At 36.7% G+C, this 18202-nt stretch overlaps 2 protein-coding genes and 1 long non-coding RNA gene across 3 annotated transcripts; 2 read left to right on the forward strand and 1 right to left on the reverse strand.

Moving 5' to 3' along the window:
• The first annotated feature begins 1411 nt into the window (after positions 1-1411).
• On the forward strand, positions 1412-4616 carry LOC133873420 (protein FAR1-RELATED SEQUENCE 4-like). The gene is made up of 5 exons (XM_062311126.1): positions 1412-3421; positions 3620-3724; positions 3816-3869; positions 3961-4086; positions 4302-4616. The coding sequence occupies exons 1-5, from the start codon at positions 1424-1426 to the stop codon at positions 4614-4616; spliced, it is 2598 nt and encodes an 865-aa protein (XP_062167110.1). The 5' UTR covers positions 1412-1423.
• A 696-nt stretch (positions 4617-5312) lies between these two features.
• On the reverse strand, positions 5313-7320 carry LOC133872214 (uncharacterized). Its single transcript, XR_009900993.1, has 4 exons — positions 6986-7320; positions 6495-6573; positions 5710-5868; positions 5313-5627 (listed from the first exon to the last, which is right to left on the reverse strand). It is a non-coding gene; the product is annotated as an uncharacterized LOC133872214 (long non-coding RNA).
• A 2370-nt stretch (positions 7321-9690) lies between these two features.
• LOC133872819 (ethylene-overproduction protein 1) lies at positions 9691-16066 on the forward strand. The gene is made up of 4 exons (XM_062310436.1): positions 9691-12496; positions 13567-13858; positions 13944-14253; positions 15257-16066. Exons 1-4 carry the CDS (start codon positions 10485-10487, stop codon positions 15487-15489), a joined length of 2847 nt encoding a protein of 948 aa, XP_062166420.1. The 5' UTR covers positions 9691-10484; the 3' UTR covers positions 15490-16066.
• The last annotated feature ends 2136 nt before the right edge of the window (positions 16067-18202 follow it).

An 18202-nucleotide genomic window follows, 5' to 3' on the forward strand; every position in this document is an offset into this window, starting at 1 on the left:
CCACCCACGGCTCTGCCTACCGCCGCCCACAGCTCTGCCCACCGCTACCGTCCGTCGAGTAGGCCGCCATTCTCCAATTTTCCCCCATTTCAAAAAAATTTTGCCCTAAAACTTTCAAAATCTCTCAACCCAAACCCACGGCTCTGCCCACCGCCGCCCACGGTTCTGCCTACCGCCGCCCACAGCTCTGCCCACCGCCACCGTCCGTCAAGCAGGCCACCAAACTGAACTCGCTGGGTTGCTTGTCTAGCGAGTAAATCACAGACTCTCTCTTGCCCTTTCTAGCGAGTAAATCACAGACTCTCACTTGCCCTTTCTCTTCCCCAAACATTACCAACTCAGTCGCAAGTCTCTCAGTTCCAGCCAAAATTTCCTTCTCTCAAGCAACACCCAGTGGACACCGGTCACCCACCGGTCTGTTTTTTTTTTCAGTATTTTTTTTTTTGTTGGTTTTGCATGGATTTGTTGGTTTTGGTGCTTGATTTAGGTTGTGTATTCAATAGCTCACTTTTTTTTTGTTGGTTTTGCATGGATTTGTTGGTTTTGGTGCTTGATTTAGGTTGTGTATTCAATAGCTCACTTTAGTATAAACATTGATTAAATTAGTTAATAAGAGTGTTTCACCAAGCATAATTCTTTGTGATGTTAAACAATTATTTGTGCTGTGAAAGTGTTAAGTATCTATAAGCAAGGGGATAATTCTTCAATCTTTAATCCTAGGAATGAACTTAATGATAATTTTATTTTTATTTTTATTTTTTTATTTTTTTTTTTATTTTTTTTTTTGTGTGTGTGTGTGCGCTGTAGCTTTCTATTGAATGGGAAAGATGTAAAAGGAAAGAAAAATGTTTCTATGGTTTGTTTTTAGTTGCACTTGACTAGGTACAGTCTGATGGTCTTGTATAAAATTAATTATTTGATGTTTTATTTTTTTCTTTCTTTCTATAAGGCAATTGATTATTGTGTTAGGTTCTCTTTAACTTTCTACATTGAATCCAAATGTTGGCACCCATTTTGATTAAAACTCACTCTATCTTTTGTGTTTTTAGCTACTTATTGTAGCCAACTCTTCCTGAATGGACTTTTCAAGCTCACACTTGGCGATTGAGGGCGAAGATGATTATCTTTTTACACAGATTCCAAATGATGTTGCTTTGACCCACCAAGATGACCCTCAAATTGGTTAGGCTATAAACTTTTGTTTGCTTTTTAATTTTACTTCGGCTCGGTGATTGTATGATTTATTGTTTCATTCGTTAATTGTTTCTTCTAAACTTTGTATTCTTATTCTTATCATTATTTTTTTATATATATAGATGGAAATCTAAATGTATGTGATTTAGAGATGGATGATAAGGAGGACACTGACACACAATACAAGATTATAGATGGGGATGAAAAAGTTGAAGAACCCAAGGAGTTAATGGTGTTTAGTTCGGAAGAAGAAGTTTGCTTATATTATAGGACATATGCTAAGCAAGTGGGTTTTGGTGTGGTAAAAAGAGGCAAGAAAAAGAGCAAAGATGGTAGTACAAAATACATCACCCTGGCATGTGCTCGTCAAGGCACGACAGAAAGCAGCACATCATCAAATGCTATAAAGCCAAATCCAACAATTAAAACAGGGTGTAAGGCAAAGATCAATGCACAGCGGGCTGTTGATGGAAAGTGGTTTCTGACTACAGTTGTGGTTGAGCATAATCATAGTTTAAGCCCAAGCAAAGTAAGGTTTTTTAGATGCAATAAGAATATAGATTTTGCTGCGAAAAGAAGGCTTGAATTAAATGATAGAGCTGGGATACGTCCATGTAAGAATTTTAACACATTGGTTGTTGAAATGGGGGGGTATGAGAATCTTGCCTTTGGAGAGAAAGATTGCCGGAATTTTATTGACAAGGCAAGAGATCTTCAGCTTGGCAAAGGAGGCGCTGAAGCACTTCGTGATTATTTTAATAGAATGCAAAAGCAAGATGATGGCTTCTTTTATGTGATGGATATAGATGATGAATGTAGGTTGCGAAATGTGTTTTGGGCCGATGCACGGTGTAGGGCAGCGTATGAATATTTTGGGGATGTCATTACGTTTGACACAACGTATTTGACTAATAGATACGACATGCCATTTGCTCCTTTTGTAGGAGTAAATCATCATGGTCAGTCAATACTTTTAGGGGCAGGACTAATATCAACCGAGGATACAAAAACATTTGTTTGGTTGTTTGAGACTTGGTTGGGGTGCATGAATGGCCGTGCTCCAAGTGCAATTATGACAGATCAGGATAGGGCTATGAAAAATGCAATTGCAAAAGTTTTTCCAAACACTCGACATAGATTTTGTCTATGGCACATTTTGAGAAAACTCCCAGAAAAGTTTGGAGCTCATGCTGAATACAGTGACATTAAGAGTGCCCTACTAGCTTGTGTGTATGATTCTCAAACATGTGATGAATTCGAGGAAAACTGGCAGAGTCTACTTGAGTGTTTTCAACTGCATGATAATGCATGGCTGCATGGGTTATATAGTGAGCGGACTTTTTGGGTGCCGGCATATATGAAAGATACGTTTTGGGCGGGAATGACTACTACGCAGCGGAGTGAAAGTATGAACTCATTTTTTGATAATTATTTGCACTCAAAGACCACATTAAAAGAATTTGTTGACAAATTTGATAGTGCTTTGAGTAGAATGGTTGAAAATGAGAAACGTGCTGATTTCAAATCTTTTAATAGCACGATAAAATGTGTGACCAAGATTTCTTTGGAGAAAAAGTTTCAAGATATCTACACCAATGCAAAGTTCAAAGAAGTGCAAGAGGAGTTTACGAGAATCATGTTTTGTAATAACTCTCATCTTAAAAAAGAAGGTGCAATATCTACCTATCAAGTGACTGAATTTGATGTCATTAGTGAAAATTACATTAAAGATGTAGCATTTTGTGTTTACTTCGATGAAGATAAAATTGAAGTGCAGTGCAGTTGTGCATTATTTGAATTAAGAGGCATTTTGTGCAAGCATTCCATTTCTGTGCTACTTACAAGGAAAGTTACAGTGTTGCCATCAAAATACTTTCTTGACAGATGGAGGAAAGATATTAAGCGAAGTTACACTTTTGTTAAGAGTAGTTATGATTCTGTTGGTGATAAGCCTAAAGGCCAAAGATTTGACACAATGTGCAAGAATTTTTATGAATTAGCGGACCTAACATCAGAAAATGTGGATCATTACATGGATGTGATGAAAAATGTTGATATTTTAAAGGAGAAATACCGTGCATTGAGGCTTGAACCTAGTCAGCTTTCCCAGCCATCTTCTAGCGGTAATGAACTTAATGAAAGTAATGATGGTTTGGCAGTGCATAGTGATAAGCTACTTAGTCCTTTGAAGGTTCATAGTAAAGGGAGACCACCGACAAACAGAAAGGTGCCCATAGTAGAAAAAGAGGCCAAGAAGTCACAAGCAAAAAAAAAAGCACAAGACAAAAAAAATCAACTGAGTGACAACAATGCGAAACAGAATAGACAGAAAAAGCAGGTTCACACATTTTCCCCTCTTCTTAAAAACATAGATATTTCTTGTGTTTTCATGGAGACGCTTACATAACCATTTTTTAAATTGTAGACCTCTAAAGCAATGCAGGATCAAGTGACTACAAGTGAAATTTCATTGCCTTCAGTAACTAATGCTCAGCATGGTCCTATAGTAAGAGATAGTATAATTACTCAGGTATACAAAAAATTATTATTGGACACAAATATGACTGATTACTTGATTCTTGATCTTAACAATTTTTTTTTTTTTTTTTTTTGTTATGCAGGATTTCATCTCTTCAGCATCGACAGTGGCTCAAACATTGGGTGGTCTCCATCAGGTCTTCGTATTATAGTCTCATTTCATATTCATTGGCTTTTATGTTGGAATTCCATGTTGGTTGTACTAATTACAAGGGATATGTTCATTAGGTTGGAGTGCCAATTGATATAACATATGAGTTATCACGATTGCTATTTGAGCAAAAATATGAGGAGGCTTTCACTGCAGCTGTACAAAGAAATGACGTGTCCATTGTGTCTTGGCTATGCTCCCAGGTGAATTTGTAGTTATTTTAGTTCTCATTGTTATTTGTTCAATGTTTTACATGATATAGGAGCAACTAGATGATCATTTGCTATTTAAAAGGTGAATAGATGTGATATGATCATTTAGATGTGCTTTACTTACCCATACAAATGTTGTGGATGAGAATTTTAGTTTAAACAAGTTTAGGGTATTGAACTTTTGTGGTATTTTTTGTTATTTTCAGGTTGATCTACAGTGGCTATTGTCAATGATTCCTCTCCCTTTGAACCAAGAAGTACTGTTATTTCTTTTGCAGCAATTAGCGTGTGATATCTATAACGACCCAATTCGAAAACTTGCTTGGATGACAGACGTAGCTAATGCCATAATCCCAACAGACCCGATGATTGCAATGCATGTGCATGTGCGGCTCATATTCGATCAAGTGTATAACATACTCAACCATATGCGATGCTTGCCTACATTTATTGGTGATGAGCTCTCAAGTATTTATCGTTTGATGCATGTTATCAATTCCATGCGATTGGCCTGTAAATGATATATTGTACTTCTTGTTGACATGTTGTAATGTACATGTGATGATTTTAGGTGTTTAGGTGTTTTGTCTTTATTGATGGGATCAAAATGTAATTTTGTTAGTATGAAGGAAATGGGATCAAAGTGTAATTTTGGTGATCCCACCATGCACATGTGGCAAGTTGTTGGAATATATATATATATATTTTGATAATTATGGTGCTATGATTCATTTTGTTGTGCTTTGGGTGTGTGGTTGGCTTAAATGCAAATTAAGATAGTTTTGTTTAAATGCAAAAAAAACCTCTTTAGAGGTCAAGACTCAAGAAGAAAGAGATTTGGTTTCTGTTGTACTTTGAATCATTCTCTTGCTTCCAATTTTTTGGAGATATAAATGTGTATAGACCAACCCCACTCTTGTTTCTTCTCTTTTATTCTCAACATAATTGTAGGAAGCTTACCAAATACTCTGTGGACCATTTTTTTTATGCAAGATATAGCAAAACTGATCACACCTTTACTTACCCATACAAATGTTGTGGATGAAAATTTTATGTATTGCATGCATAAAACATGGCTAGAAGCAATGATTGATTGAAATTTCTTTGTGGCCCGACAGATTCAATTTCCAGTGTTGATTGATGAAAATCATGCACCTTTCAAAGTAAAATCCACTACAAAGAGAAATAAGTTAACAATGACAAAGTATGACCGTGACTTCATCTTAAACATATTCACATCTGTCTACTTGCAATTAATTTTGGGCTCCTTGCTGCCTTCCTTACAGATGAAAAATTACAAGAACAAAAAGGGGAAAAAAAAAAAAAGAAGAAGCACAAAACAGTGCTGAAACACAACAAAATACATTGCAACTTTGCCTTGATCTTTGTTTAAGTTTTAACTTTGGTTCATCTTCACTTGGATGGCTGAATTCAGGATTCAAAAACTCCAATATGCGAGCAACAATGTAAACAAAATTCAGATCTGCCACCAATATATCCTCTTGGGAGCCTCTAAGCCTTGCACCAAGAACCTAGACATAGTAAATTCTAATCTAAATCAGTCAGAAATATATTATTTAAAGAGGCAAAAGAGAGGGGGAAGAAGATATTAACCTATGCTATCGAGGCTGAAGCAATAGGAGTCAAGTCAACATATTCAAAATGCAAAATGCTTTGAATGTCTTCAAAAGGAGCTGCAGGAGCTCTATCAAAACAGTTCTGAAATTCTTGGACATACTCTGGTGGTAACAATGTGGGTGCAGATGCTATGAACTACCAATTGCAAGCCAAGTTATTCATTAGTTACAATGTATCTCGTATATAGAAGATAAATTCACAGCAAAGAATAAGAATCACAAAAGAAATTTATATCCTACAGGGAAGGAATGCACTTAATTAAGTGGCCATACAAGTTCGACTGCATTTTTTATGGTCATATAACTAAAATATTTCACTTCAGCCATAATACTTTTGTATAACTCAATGATTTTTTATTTTTTATTTCTTTGAAGGGGGGACGCAGAGAGAACTCTTGGGGAAAAAAAAAAAACTACTTAGAGCTCGTCCTAGTTAAACTCAAAATAGTTACTTTATAGTTACTAGGCAACTACTTAGAAGTTGCCCTTGATTTCACATAAAAACCCAATTTTCCAATTCAAATAGAACCACAACTAATTGTCTAACTCAAACAAATTAACCAAAGGGTTAAGATTCCTCACAAACAGTGAAAAAAACACTTCCGGGTACGCTTTGACGAATACCCACTATTGTTCCCTCCTAAGGATGAAAGTGATAAAATCCAACCCAGAAAATAATTACAAACGAGGAAGATTGTTCAATTATGCACTCGTACAAATTGCCTTCAATAATAACAAAACAAAAAAGGACAAATGAATTACCTTGCAAAGGCAAATCAAAATCGGTTCTTTAAGGATATTTGACGATTCCAATCGGTTCTTTAAGGATATTTGACGATTCCTGCAAAGGCAAAATCAAAATTACATCTTAACCTCATAAAACATTACAATCCCAACAAAAGTTTCTAGCAAACGAAACAGATAATAAAAAAAAAAAAAACCAACAACATATTACTCCATAAACCCATTCGGCCAATTCGGCCCTTCCACAACCAAAATCCCCAAAATGAATGACACCCAAAAAAATTGTTCCTCTCCACTCTATTCGGTCCTAGCCAAGCAAAAATTTTAGCTATTAACAACATCATCCCAAACCATCACCCCCAATCTACAAAATCCCCTCTATTGCTGTAAATTTTCACACCCAATATTAAAGCAACGCCCAGTGCCAAACACCAAATACCCAAACCAAATATCCATACCCATATAACATAACCCATGCATAGATCAATGGAGAGAGATAGAAAGAATACCGGTGGAGGTGTCCGGCCGCCGAACAGAAAACCACGCCGCCGATGCGCCTGAACTCCGAAAGCCGGCGCCGATCTAGCTTAACGGCGAGTGGGACGGCCGGCGAGCAAGCGAGAGAGAGAGCGAGGAGAGAGAGGACGAAAATATTTGGGGGAAATGTTTTCCCCCCAACTGCGAAAGCCGGCGCCGATCTAGCTTAACGGCGAGAGAGAGGGAGACTCGCTGGTAACTTCAACGGCGAGTAGAGAGAGAGAGAGGAGAGAGAGGACGAAAATATTTGGGGGAAATGTTTTCCCCCCATGCTGCTCGAGAGAGAGAGAGAGAGGAGAGAGATGACGAAAATATTTGGGGGAAATGTTTTCCCCCATGCTGCTTTTCAGTTTTTGTGTTTTTTTTTTTTTGTTTTCTCAGGAGTGACGTGGCAAGGCGCCACGTCAGCCTCGTCGTAGCCCAGTCGTAACTGGGTCTACGATCCAGACTTTCTCCTACAGAAATGGTGGGTCACACATGTAAAGCGGGATGGAAACAAAGTGGCTCATCGGCTTGCGAAATAATCTCTTTCGCTACATGAGGAATATGTCATTCTCAAGAAAACTCCACCATATATTTTGGATATTGTGTCTTTTGAGCATCGTACTAATTTGAGTTATTAATATGATATGCTTGAATGCTTTTAAAAAAAAAAAAAGAGCCATACAACATAAAACCTTAAAAAAATAAAAAAATAATAATAATAAAAAAGGGTTAAGTATTTATTTAATCCCTTAAATTAACAACAATTTTTTACGAAGCACCACGAACTGACAAGTGTCATGATTTGATCATTCAAACTGTCAATCTGTTATTATTTAGAGAAATGTTTGGTGTCTCACTCCTATCCTACTCGTATCTCACCCTTGCCTATGTGAACCAATAATGTGAGAGATATTAGAGAGAGTGTAGTGAGACCCTGATTTTTTAACAACATTATTGGTCCACGTAGACAAGAGTAGGATGAGTTGTGAGTGGTGCACAACACAATTGCACAACATAAAACACATGGGGTAGGACCCACGTGCAATTGTATTGTGCAAAAATATTTTTTCGAGTTCGAGTGGGATACCAAGCATTTCTCTATTATTTAACCCATTCCGTTAGTATTGAATGAAAAATCAAATTTGACCAAAATATTTCGAAAAATAACCTTATTTAGACAATTGAAAAACTGAAAATACAATTTTTATTTATTAATTAGCAGAAAAAGACAAAGGGTAATTTTGGTTTTTCAACGATCAAAATAATGGTATTTTCGAAATATTTTGTTCAAATTTGATTTTCTATTCAACATAACATTCAAGGTTGACAAAGGGGCTAAGTTGCAACAAATTTGTAGTTTGAATGGTCAAAACATGACACTTGTTAATTTATAGTGCTTTAAAAAAAATGGGTGTTAGTTGAGGGACCGAAATTATATTTAACCCAAAAAAAAAAAATGACTAGAGCATTAAAATTTGTCACAACTCACAAGGTTTTAGCTTAGATTGTATAAATAATGTTTACGATCATGATTTTATAAAAATCATAAGATATTTTATTATATATGATCTTTTTTTAAAAATATATATATATATCTACAATTCTTTTCATATTAAATTGTTAATATTTTGTGCATAGATATTTATCATTTTTATTAGGAAAAAAAAATGCTTAGAGGTCCTGAAGTATGACATTTTATTAAATCATTTCTTAAAGTTTAAATTTTATCAATTTCCTCTTCATGGTTTTAATTGTTATCAAATAAATCTTTGCGTCTACCTTCTAATTGTATTGTCACGTCATACTCAATTAGAAAGCGACAAGTGATCTCTTTCAATAAAAAAGTATTTAAAAAAATTATAAATATAAATATAAATATAAAAAATAAAATTAAAATTAAAATTTTAAGATGGCTACTCATGCCATCTCCCGAAGGAGGGGGGTGGAAAGGTGGGGGATGGCTTAAGCAGCCACCCCACCTTAAGTGTTCTGTTTAAAAAATATTTATATTTATCATTATAATTCTTCTTTTTCTTTAATATTTTTCTATTAAAGGGACTCATGTTTCATTTTGATTGGCCATAATGTGACAACACCGTTAGAAATTTAACAGAAGGTAGACGTGAGGATCTATTTGAAAACAATTAAAGTCTTAGGATGCAAATTGAAAATTTTAAATCTTAGGGAATGATTTAATAAAAAGTCATACCTTAAGGACATACGAAGCATTTCCCCCTTTTTATTAACCAAATATTTGCCATCTCTATACTTATTTTATTTTAAAAATGAAAAAGATTTCGTTCAAACTAGGTTAAAAAAAATTGGGATTTATCCTCAAAATATATGATTCTCAATTTTTATTTTTAATAGGATTAACAGATTCGTACTCTAGAGTATGTGCAGTGAAATTCACGAAATTTAAGATAATTTTTTAATATTATAGATTAAGTTAAAAGAAAATTTTCAAACGAAGTTGGGGGAAAAATTTGTCCTTTGAAAATAATAAATATTGATGTTATAAAATCTTAAATATTTAATTTAAATAAATAAAGAAAATTTTAAAAATCTAGTGTGTATAAGATAAACATTAACATTGTAACCAAAAAGGTTAAGAATATACACGATATATGATGATAATGATAAGCATCATGGGAGGACAACTATGATACAATGAAACGTGAGCCAGCAAATGGTGCTGGCTCTCCCCTCTCCATCCATGCGCTGGGTGCATGGGCACCTGGGGAGGCACTCATCGGTCATGATAGGTCCGCGAGATGCGGGATTGAGAATTAGAAAGAAAATAATAATGGGAGTTCTAAGATTGGAGGACATGGCGTGAGAGATCGAGCGGATTTAGCGGCTCTAACCTTTTTACCACAAATAGAAAACACAACAAAAACACGTACAACAAGGAGAAGAGAGAGAGAGAGAGAGAGAGAGAGACTTAAGTAAACAAAACATCAAAATTGGAAAGAGGGTTATTGTGTCATTGTGTGTGTGTGTGTGTGACAGAGAAACACAGATATACACCAGAGAGATAGAGTGGCCGTTGAAACGGCCACCTCCACCTCCATCTCAACGTCTGGTTGGCAACTAACGTGATTACTCTTTCCCGAAAGAAAATTCGTCCACTTTCCAACTTTCTCGGGAAAAGGGGAAGGAAAAATCCCAGAAAATCCACCAATTTCAAATATCCTTAATTGGCCTGCTTCACCATCGTCTTTTTTTTTTTTTTTTTTTTTTCTTTTTCTTTTCCCCTGTTTATAATCTCTCCTTTTCCCATTCCCCAGACGGTGGTGTTTGCAGGGCGTAATAAGGTGAATTCATTCAATTTCTTCACTACCCATTTTCTCGTTTGTCCTAAATTTTACATCTTTTTTATTGTCTGAAGCTCTATGTAATAATATTTTTTTTTTTTGGTTTTGGGAGAGTTTTTGATTAAATTCGGGGAGAGTTAAATTTGGATTATAGTACAACAAAAAAGAGATGCAGCACAATATATTCACCACAATGCGTAGTTTGAAGATCATGGATGGGTGTAAAGGCACGCAGGTCTATGCCCTTAACCCATCCGGACCCACCACCGGTACCAGTGGTGGTGGTGGTGTAGGAGACAAGCTTCTACACCACCTTCAAGATTTCCGGGCCAATTCGATTCGATCCAAATCGAATCGGACTTTCCAAGCAACCCCTAACTCGACCATTAAGATTGCACCTGAAAATCTTCTACCGTATGGACTCCCTGTGACCGATCTCCTTGAGCCCCATATTGAATCATGCCTCAAATCCGTTGATTTCATTGGAACCTTAGCCGATGTGTATCGTAGGATTGAGAATTGTCCTCAGTTCGAGAAATTTAAGGTGTATCTAGAACAATGCGCTGTGTTCCGGGGTCTATCTGATCCAAAATTGTTTAGGCGGAGCCTTAGGTCGGCTAGACAGCATGCCGTTGATGTGCACATGAAGGTTGTGCTTGCTGCGTGGCTGCGGTTCGAGAGGAGAGAGGATGAACTTGTTGGATATTCGGCAATGGATTGTTGTGGACGGAATCTTGAATGTCCTAAGGCAAGTTTGGTATCCGGGTACGATCCTGAATCGGTATATGATCCTTGTACGTGTTCCCGAGCCCCTAGGGAGGAAGGTAATGATGACATTTTGATGGAGGATGAGGAATGTTCAACTTCGGAGGAAGATGGTGATATGTCATTTTGCATTGCGGGTCTTGAAATTAGGTGTACAAGATATGATATTGCCTCTCTATCGAGACCATTTAGAGCAATGTTGTATGGTGGCTTCACTGAGTCGCGAAGGGAGAAGATAAATTTTTCGCAGAATGGGATTTCTGCAGAGGGGATGAGAGCTGCTGAGGTATTTAGCAGGACGAAAAGAATTGGTTCTTTTGACCTGCATATTGTCTTGGAGCTACTCTCTTTGGCAAACAAGTTTTGTTGCGAGGAGATGAAGTCTGCTTGTGATTCTCATTTAGCATCTCTGGTTTGTGACATGGAGGATGCGTTGTCACTAGTTGAGTATGGTTTGGAGGAGACCGCATATCTTTTAGTGGCAGCTTGCTTGCAGGTGTTCTTGAGAGAGCTCCCAAGTTCGATGCACAATCCCAATGTTATGAGATTTTTTTGTAGTTCAGAGGCTAGGGAAATATTGGCTATGGTTGGGCATGCTTCTTTTGTTTTGTATTATTTCTTGAGCCAAATTGCCATGGAGGAAGACATGAAATCAAACATTACGGTGATGCTTCTGGAGAGGTTACAAGAGAGTGCAATTGAAGTTTGGGAGAAACAACTTGCATTTCACCAATTGGGTGTTGTGATGCTTGAGAGGAAAGAATTTAAAGATGCACAGCGTTGGTTTGAGGCGGCAGCTGAGGTGGGTCATTTTTATTCGTTAGTGGGTGCTGCAAGGGCCAGGTTTAAGCGTGGACACAAGTATTCAGCATACAAGCAAATGAACTCGTTCATTTCAGATTATACACCAGCTGGCTGGATGTATCAGGAGCGATCTGTGTATTGCGTGGGGAAGGAGAGGATGACTGATTTGAACACTGCAACTGAATTGGATCCAACTCTCTCTTATCCATACAAGTATCGGGCTGTTTCACTATTGGAGGAGAACAAGATTGGAGCAGCAATCTCAGAAATCAATAAAATAATTAGATTCAAGGTCTCACCTGATTGCCTTGAACTACGAGCCTGGTTTTCGATTGCTCTAGAAGATTACGAAGGAGCTCTAAGAGATGTCCGGGCACTTTTGACATTGGACCCAAATTATATGATGTTTCATGGGAAAATGCATGGTGACCACTTAGTAGAGCTCCTCCGCCCTCATGTTCAGCAGTGGTGTCAGGCTGAATGCTGGATGCAACTCTATGATCGATGGTCCTCTGTTGATGATATCGGCTCTCTAGCTGTTGTACACCATATGTTGGCAAATGACCCTGGAAAGAGTCTCCTACGCTTTCGGCAGTCTCTTCTTCTACTACGGTAAGCATGAAAAAATGGTAGATATGTTTCCTCACTTTTATACCGCCTTACTTAATAGCATTGTTTTAGTACTGGATCTATTTAGCCGTTTAAGATATTTCTAGAAAGTAGTTAACTCAATTTATAACGTTTGTGTTCAATCATTAACTTTCTGCTCTATTAACTCTACCCATTTGCTGTGGAACTCTAGCAACTGACAATGCAATCTTGCCATGCCCCCAGATATGTTGTTGAATGGGACTCTTAAGGCCTTTTGTAATCCTAGTTCATAGAAGTTGAGTCAATTACCTTTATGCTACAATAGTTATTACTGTTAAGGTGGTGTAGCATGCATTTTCATTGAAGCGAACTAGCCATCAACAGCTTGATAATTGCTTACATACTCCTTCATTGAATTGAACTAGCCATCAGAACTGTTGTGATAATTACTAGAGGAAAAATATTTTTTAGTATCAAACTTCTTTCTCTTTTGCTTACACACTGACATTCACGAACACGAGAGAGGAAGGTGATGAGATTATGATCACTGTTAGAGATTTTAATTTATCATAGTCTGTGCTTGGAGAGAGAGGCAATGAGATTGTGAAAATCTCATGAAAATCTACTTATAAAAATAATTATTTAATAACATGGAAATGTCCATTTGTCTTTCAGTCAATAACTGACTTTAGAGAGAGAGGTGATGAGATTGTGATTGCTGCTTAGATCTATTGGCTTAACATAGTTAGTGTGTGATTATTTAGTAACATGTAAATCTCTGTTCGTCCTTCAGTCAATTAAAAATTAAGTGACACTTCAATTCCCCAACTGATTTTCTTCTCTGCAAATGGTTTATAACCCAACATGTGACAATTTTTGGACAAACAATTTTGTCTTTGATCAGTTGGTGAATGGTTTGAGACAGAAGTAACCTTGATAAGCTCTAGTAATTTTAAGAAAATTTGTTCCACTTTCTTGGCATATTATAGCATTTATTATTGCTCTGGATGCACAAGATAATGTTAGTTACTATTTAATGTTGGTCAACATTAAGATTATTTGATATCATAAGTTGTGGTATCACATTGTAGGTTAAATTGTCAAAAGGCCGCTATGCGTAGCCTTAGGTTGGCTAGAAATCACTCTACTTCTGAGCATGAAAGGCTTGTCTATGAAGGATGGATATTGTATGACACTGGCCACCGTGAAGAAGCATTAGCTAGGGCTGAGGAGTCCATTTCCATACAGAGATCATTTGAAGCTTTCTTTCTTAAAGCATATGCTTTAGCAGACTCTAGTCTCAAGCCTGAGTCTTCAGTGTACGTCATCCAGCTTCTGGAGGAAGCTCTTAGATGCCCTTCAGATGGCCTTCGGAAAGGACAAGTAAGTTTCATCTTTAAAGTAATTCTAATATATTGTCTTATGCACCAAATTAATGTATTAACACTACGTGATTGCTATTTTGCAGGCACTAAATAATCTTGGGAGTGTCTATGTGGACTGTGATAAGTTGGATTGTGCTACTGACTGCTACATGAATGCACTTAACATCAAGCATACACGAGCACATCAGGGTCTGGCACGTGTATATCATCTTAAAAATCAACGCAAAGCTGCATATGATGAGATGACAAAGCTTATAGAGAAGGCCCAAAACAATGCATCAGCTTATGAGAAACGTTCAGAATACTGTGACCGTGACATGGCAAAGAGTGATCTTAGCATGGCAACACAATTAGATCCCCTGAGGACATACCCTTACAGATATAGGGCAGCGGGTAATTTTCATAATGATGTTTCTAGTTTGTTAGTATACTTTGTTTGCATTTGGAAGTCATTTGTCAAGTGTAACTTTTGTTCTGCCCCGCGTTTAGAGCTATGAATTTTGTGTTTCAACTCAAGTCAATGGGATCAACTAGCTTCTCGTTCAAGCTCGTAGAAAATCTCTGAAGTTTTCTAGTCATAGGGTAATGTATTTACTCCAAAAAATGACTTAAGCATGTTTCTCTAAGAAAGTACCTTGGTACCCGTTTGCCAGATTCAAGAATTAAAAGGAAGAAGTTTTCTTAATTGCAGGGTCTCTCATTTTTTAGGAGGAAAAAATTGCCTTATGGACAAAAGGATGATCTATTGCTCTTATGATCAGGACATCCTGATGTAGGGAGATTAGGAGGGCCTTCTTATTTTCTTTGTTATACTAATTTATTTCATCAAAACTATTTATCTCTGCTCAAAGCTTATTGTTTCTTCGTGTTGTATCATCATCCTTGCCAACCCTTTATATATAGATGCTTGTATAATCACAACTAAGAAACTTAAGTAGCACACATGTTCCTTCTGTTACCCAATTTACTGTGCTCATCTTTGATCTTCATGGCTTGTATATGTGACTGTTACGATCATCAGTGTCGGGACAGTACTCTATATTGGTGACATATAAAAATAGGAGGAAAGACAGCACTGGGATTGAAGTTCATTACAAAATTTACCGATCTTATAGTCAACAAAAGGAAGCAGATAGTTCAGACTCCTGCTTCCCTTACCCATAAACTTTGATATCCCGATGGATTTTTTTTATATTGTCGTTGGTTATCAGCTCATATTTTCATTAATAGTAAAAGAAGTGGATGATTCAGTATCCCCACCCTCCCCCCATATTTGATATTGTCGTGGAATTTATCCTATTTTCATTGGTTATCAACTTCATATTTATACAAATTTAAGTGTGTGAATATCTGGAACATTTTGTGAAATACTAACATGGGAATTATGCACAACCAGTTTTAATGGATGACCACAAAGAAGCTGAGGCCATAGCAGAGCTTACAAGGGCCATAGGTTTCAAGCCGGATCTGCAGCTGCTACATCTTCGAGCAGCATTTCACGAATCAATGGGGGATTATGTTTCCACCATCCGAGACTGTGAAGCAGCCCTATGTCTTGATCCCGGCCATGCTGATACTCTTGAGCTCTATAACAAAGGAACGGAGCGGGTTAATGAACAACAAAAGTGAAGATCGGAAGTCCCTGATTCAGTTTCTTTTCTTCATTATATTTATGGGTGCAATCCATGTGTTGCCACTGATTGTTTTCTAATTCAAGGCCACCACTGCCAGCACAAGATGGATTTTAGGATTAGTCTCTAGAAACGCTTGAATACCGGGATTTGGTGTTGGCCTTTGATAGAGAGGAATTCAGGAGTAAAAGGAAAATTTTGTTCTAAAATGAAGGGAAAGTAGAGGAGCAAGATACTATGTAAATATGTCAATTGGGTAAGGGGATTGGATCAATTGGTGATACCTGTAGTACAGACTGCCACTGCTGCTGTCAACTCTACTAATTTTGGTTGAGATGGTTTTAAAATTAGCCGAGGTGGAGAGAAACATGTATATGAAATGGCAGCTTGTGATGCAAGTTTGTTCAGTTTAGAGGCGTACATTCATTGTTTTTTGTTGAGCAATTTACAGTGCATTAAGCTTTTCAGATTGTTCTCTCAATTGTTGTATGAGCTTCACAGTTTTCCCTTGTGGCAAACACGAAAGGGTTTGTTTTCTTAAAAACCTTCTCTTTAATGAGAGCAAATTCAGGCCTCGCTCTGTATTCTTCTGATTCAATACTTTTCTCATTCAAGTTCTTCCCTCTACATGTTTTTTTCCTTTTCAATAAAACGATTTGTAGGTTGGTCTAAGCAAAGGGAGTCCAAGAAATGCAAGAGTACAGATGCAGTAAAAACTTCGACATGAGTTGCCATTAAGGTTTTTTTTTTTTTTTTTTGTGCAGAATGTGCCATTAACTAACAGCCAACTAGGAAGCCCTACTTCATTCTGGCTAGGAGAAAGAAAACACATTACTCTATTGAATATGCTTGATCTTGCTTAAAATAATAATAAAAATAAAAAATTTCTTGATCCTCCAAACAAATGTGCCACATGTATCTCGCGTAAATGGTGAGTGATTCTAGAAAGGAAAGTCGCATAGAAAAAGGCAAGGGACAAAGCCAAACAGTAGTGGGTCGTTTAGTACGATGACAGGGTGTTGCCTACCACAGGCACTGGTTCGAGCATCAACCAGATTTAATTAGAAACCGTACTTCGTTAGTGTTTCGGGTTTAAGTCTTATCAATGCATGAATAAAATATTATATAGGTCAATTCAAATTAGATCAATTTGATTATACGGGTTAGCCTTTCAATTTTAACCCGCTAATTTCGTATTGAGTTCATATCGAGTTTATACTTTGTGGGTCATGTTTAAAAATTAAAATTGTTAGCCTTAAATGTCACATATCTTAATCCGCTAATTTCGTATTGAGTTCATATCAAGTTTATACTTTGTGGGTCATGTCTAAAATTGCTAGCCTTAAATGTCACATGTCAGGATTCGAGTCGTGTCGAGGCATGGGTATAAAACAATATAGATGAACTATAATCCGACCAATTTAATTAAACGAGTAAAACTCTTTTAAGTCTAACATGTTAATTTCGTGTTGAATTTGTATTGGGTTAAAAAATCATGTAAAATATTGTTAAAACTATATTTGATCTTGCGATCACGACGGTCATATCTTTTAAAGCTGCACAATTCAAGGTTCTTGATTTCCTTATCTTAATGCGAGTAAAAGGGGAAACCCAAAAAAGCAGTAAGCTTGATGCACCACTTGTTTCTGTTAGAATTAAAACCGGATTTCCAACTCTCTTTCAACCGGTTTTTGTCTCCCACAGGTCGGAACATTGGCAACCGAAGCTCACTCTGGGTTCCGATGCGGTGGGTCTGGTTGGATGTCTTGGGTGTGAATTGTTGCTGATTTGTGTGTGGAGAAAAAACATTTTTGGACTAAGGAAGAGACGAGAAGAGAAGATGTTGGGTATATTCAACAAAGGGCTGGTTCTTCTGTGAAGCCCAAGCTTTCGCAAGAGATTCTCAAGGATTTGGTTTCTCATTCTAGTAATGCTTTCTCAATCAGCTTTGGAGATGCAACGTCGTTGGTTGATTTTTGGTTGTTGGCTGAATCGTGGAGATGGAGATGGAGATGCGTGGCAGTGCGGAGATGCAGACGCGGGAGATGGATTTTTAACTGAAAAAAATTAAAAATGCTTATTTTAATAAAATAGAGAGAAATTTAGATAATCGGATGGAAGATCCCTTTTAAAACCCATATCTAAATTAGCAAAAATGAATTTTGATTATGTGGAATAGATTAAAATTTACATAAGTCACTGTGAATGATCTAAGAAGATTGCATAACATTCAAACAAGTGGCATTTTAAAATGCTTCAAAGTGTTCATTTTAAGTTAAACTGTGAGTTTAAGTTTGTGTTACAATGTGATAGTAAACTCAATCCCTATTTTTTTTTTCTAAAAAAAAAAAAAAAAAAAAAAAAACTGAACCCTATTTTGGTGTTAAACATGCGGTAGCCAACTCATTATGTATCAATTATTTTTTCCTACAAATTAACTAAAACTAAAACTTAGTGTTTTATAATAACTGTAACTGTTTACTGTACTCTCAAAAGCACAACCCTTTACAAAATCATTCTCTGTACAAAATTCAAAACTATCTACTGCCCCTCGGAGTTTGTTTTCAAATTTGATCAACCAAAAGGTTCTCTCTTTGTAGATTTGTGGGGATCGTATGTATTTTATTAGAGTATGTATGTGTGTGTGTGTCTATATATATATATATTTTTTTTTTTTTAATTTGTGTTTTGTTGTGTTCCTACGAATGATG

The sequence above is a fragment of the Alnus glutinosa genome, chromosome 7, assembly GCF_958979055.1.
Source record: "Alnus glutinosa chromosome 7, dhAlnGlut1.1, whole genome shotgun sequence".
Classification (NCBI taxonomy): Eukaryota; Viridiplantae; Streptophyta; class Magnoliopsida; order Fagales; family Betulaceae; genus Alnus; species Alnus glutinosa.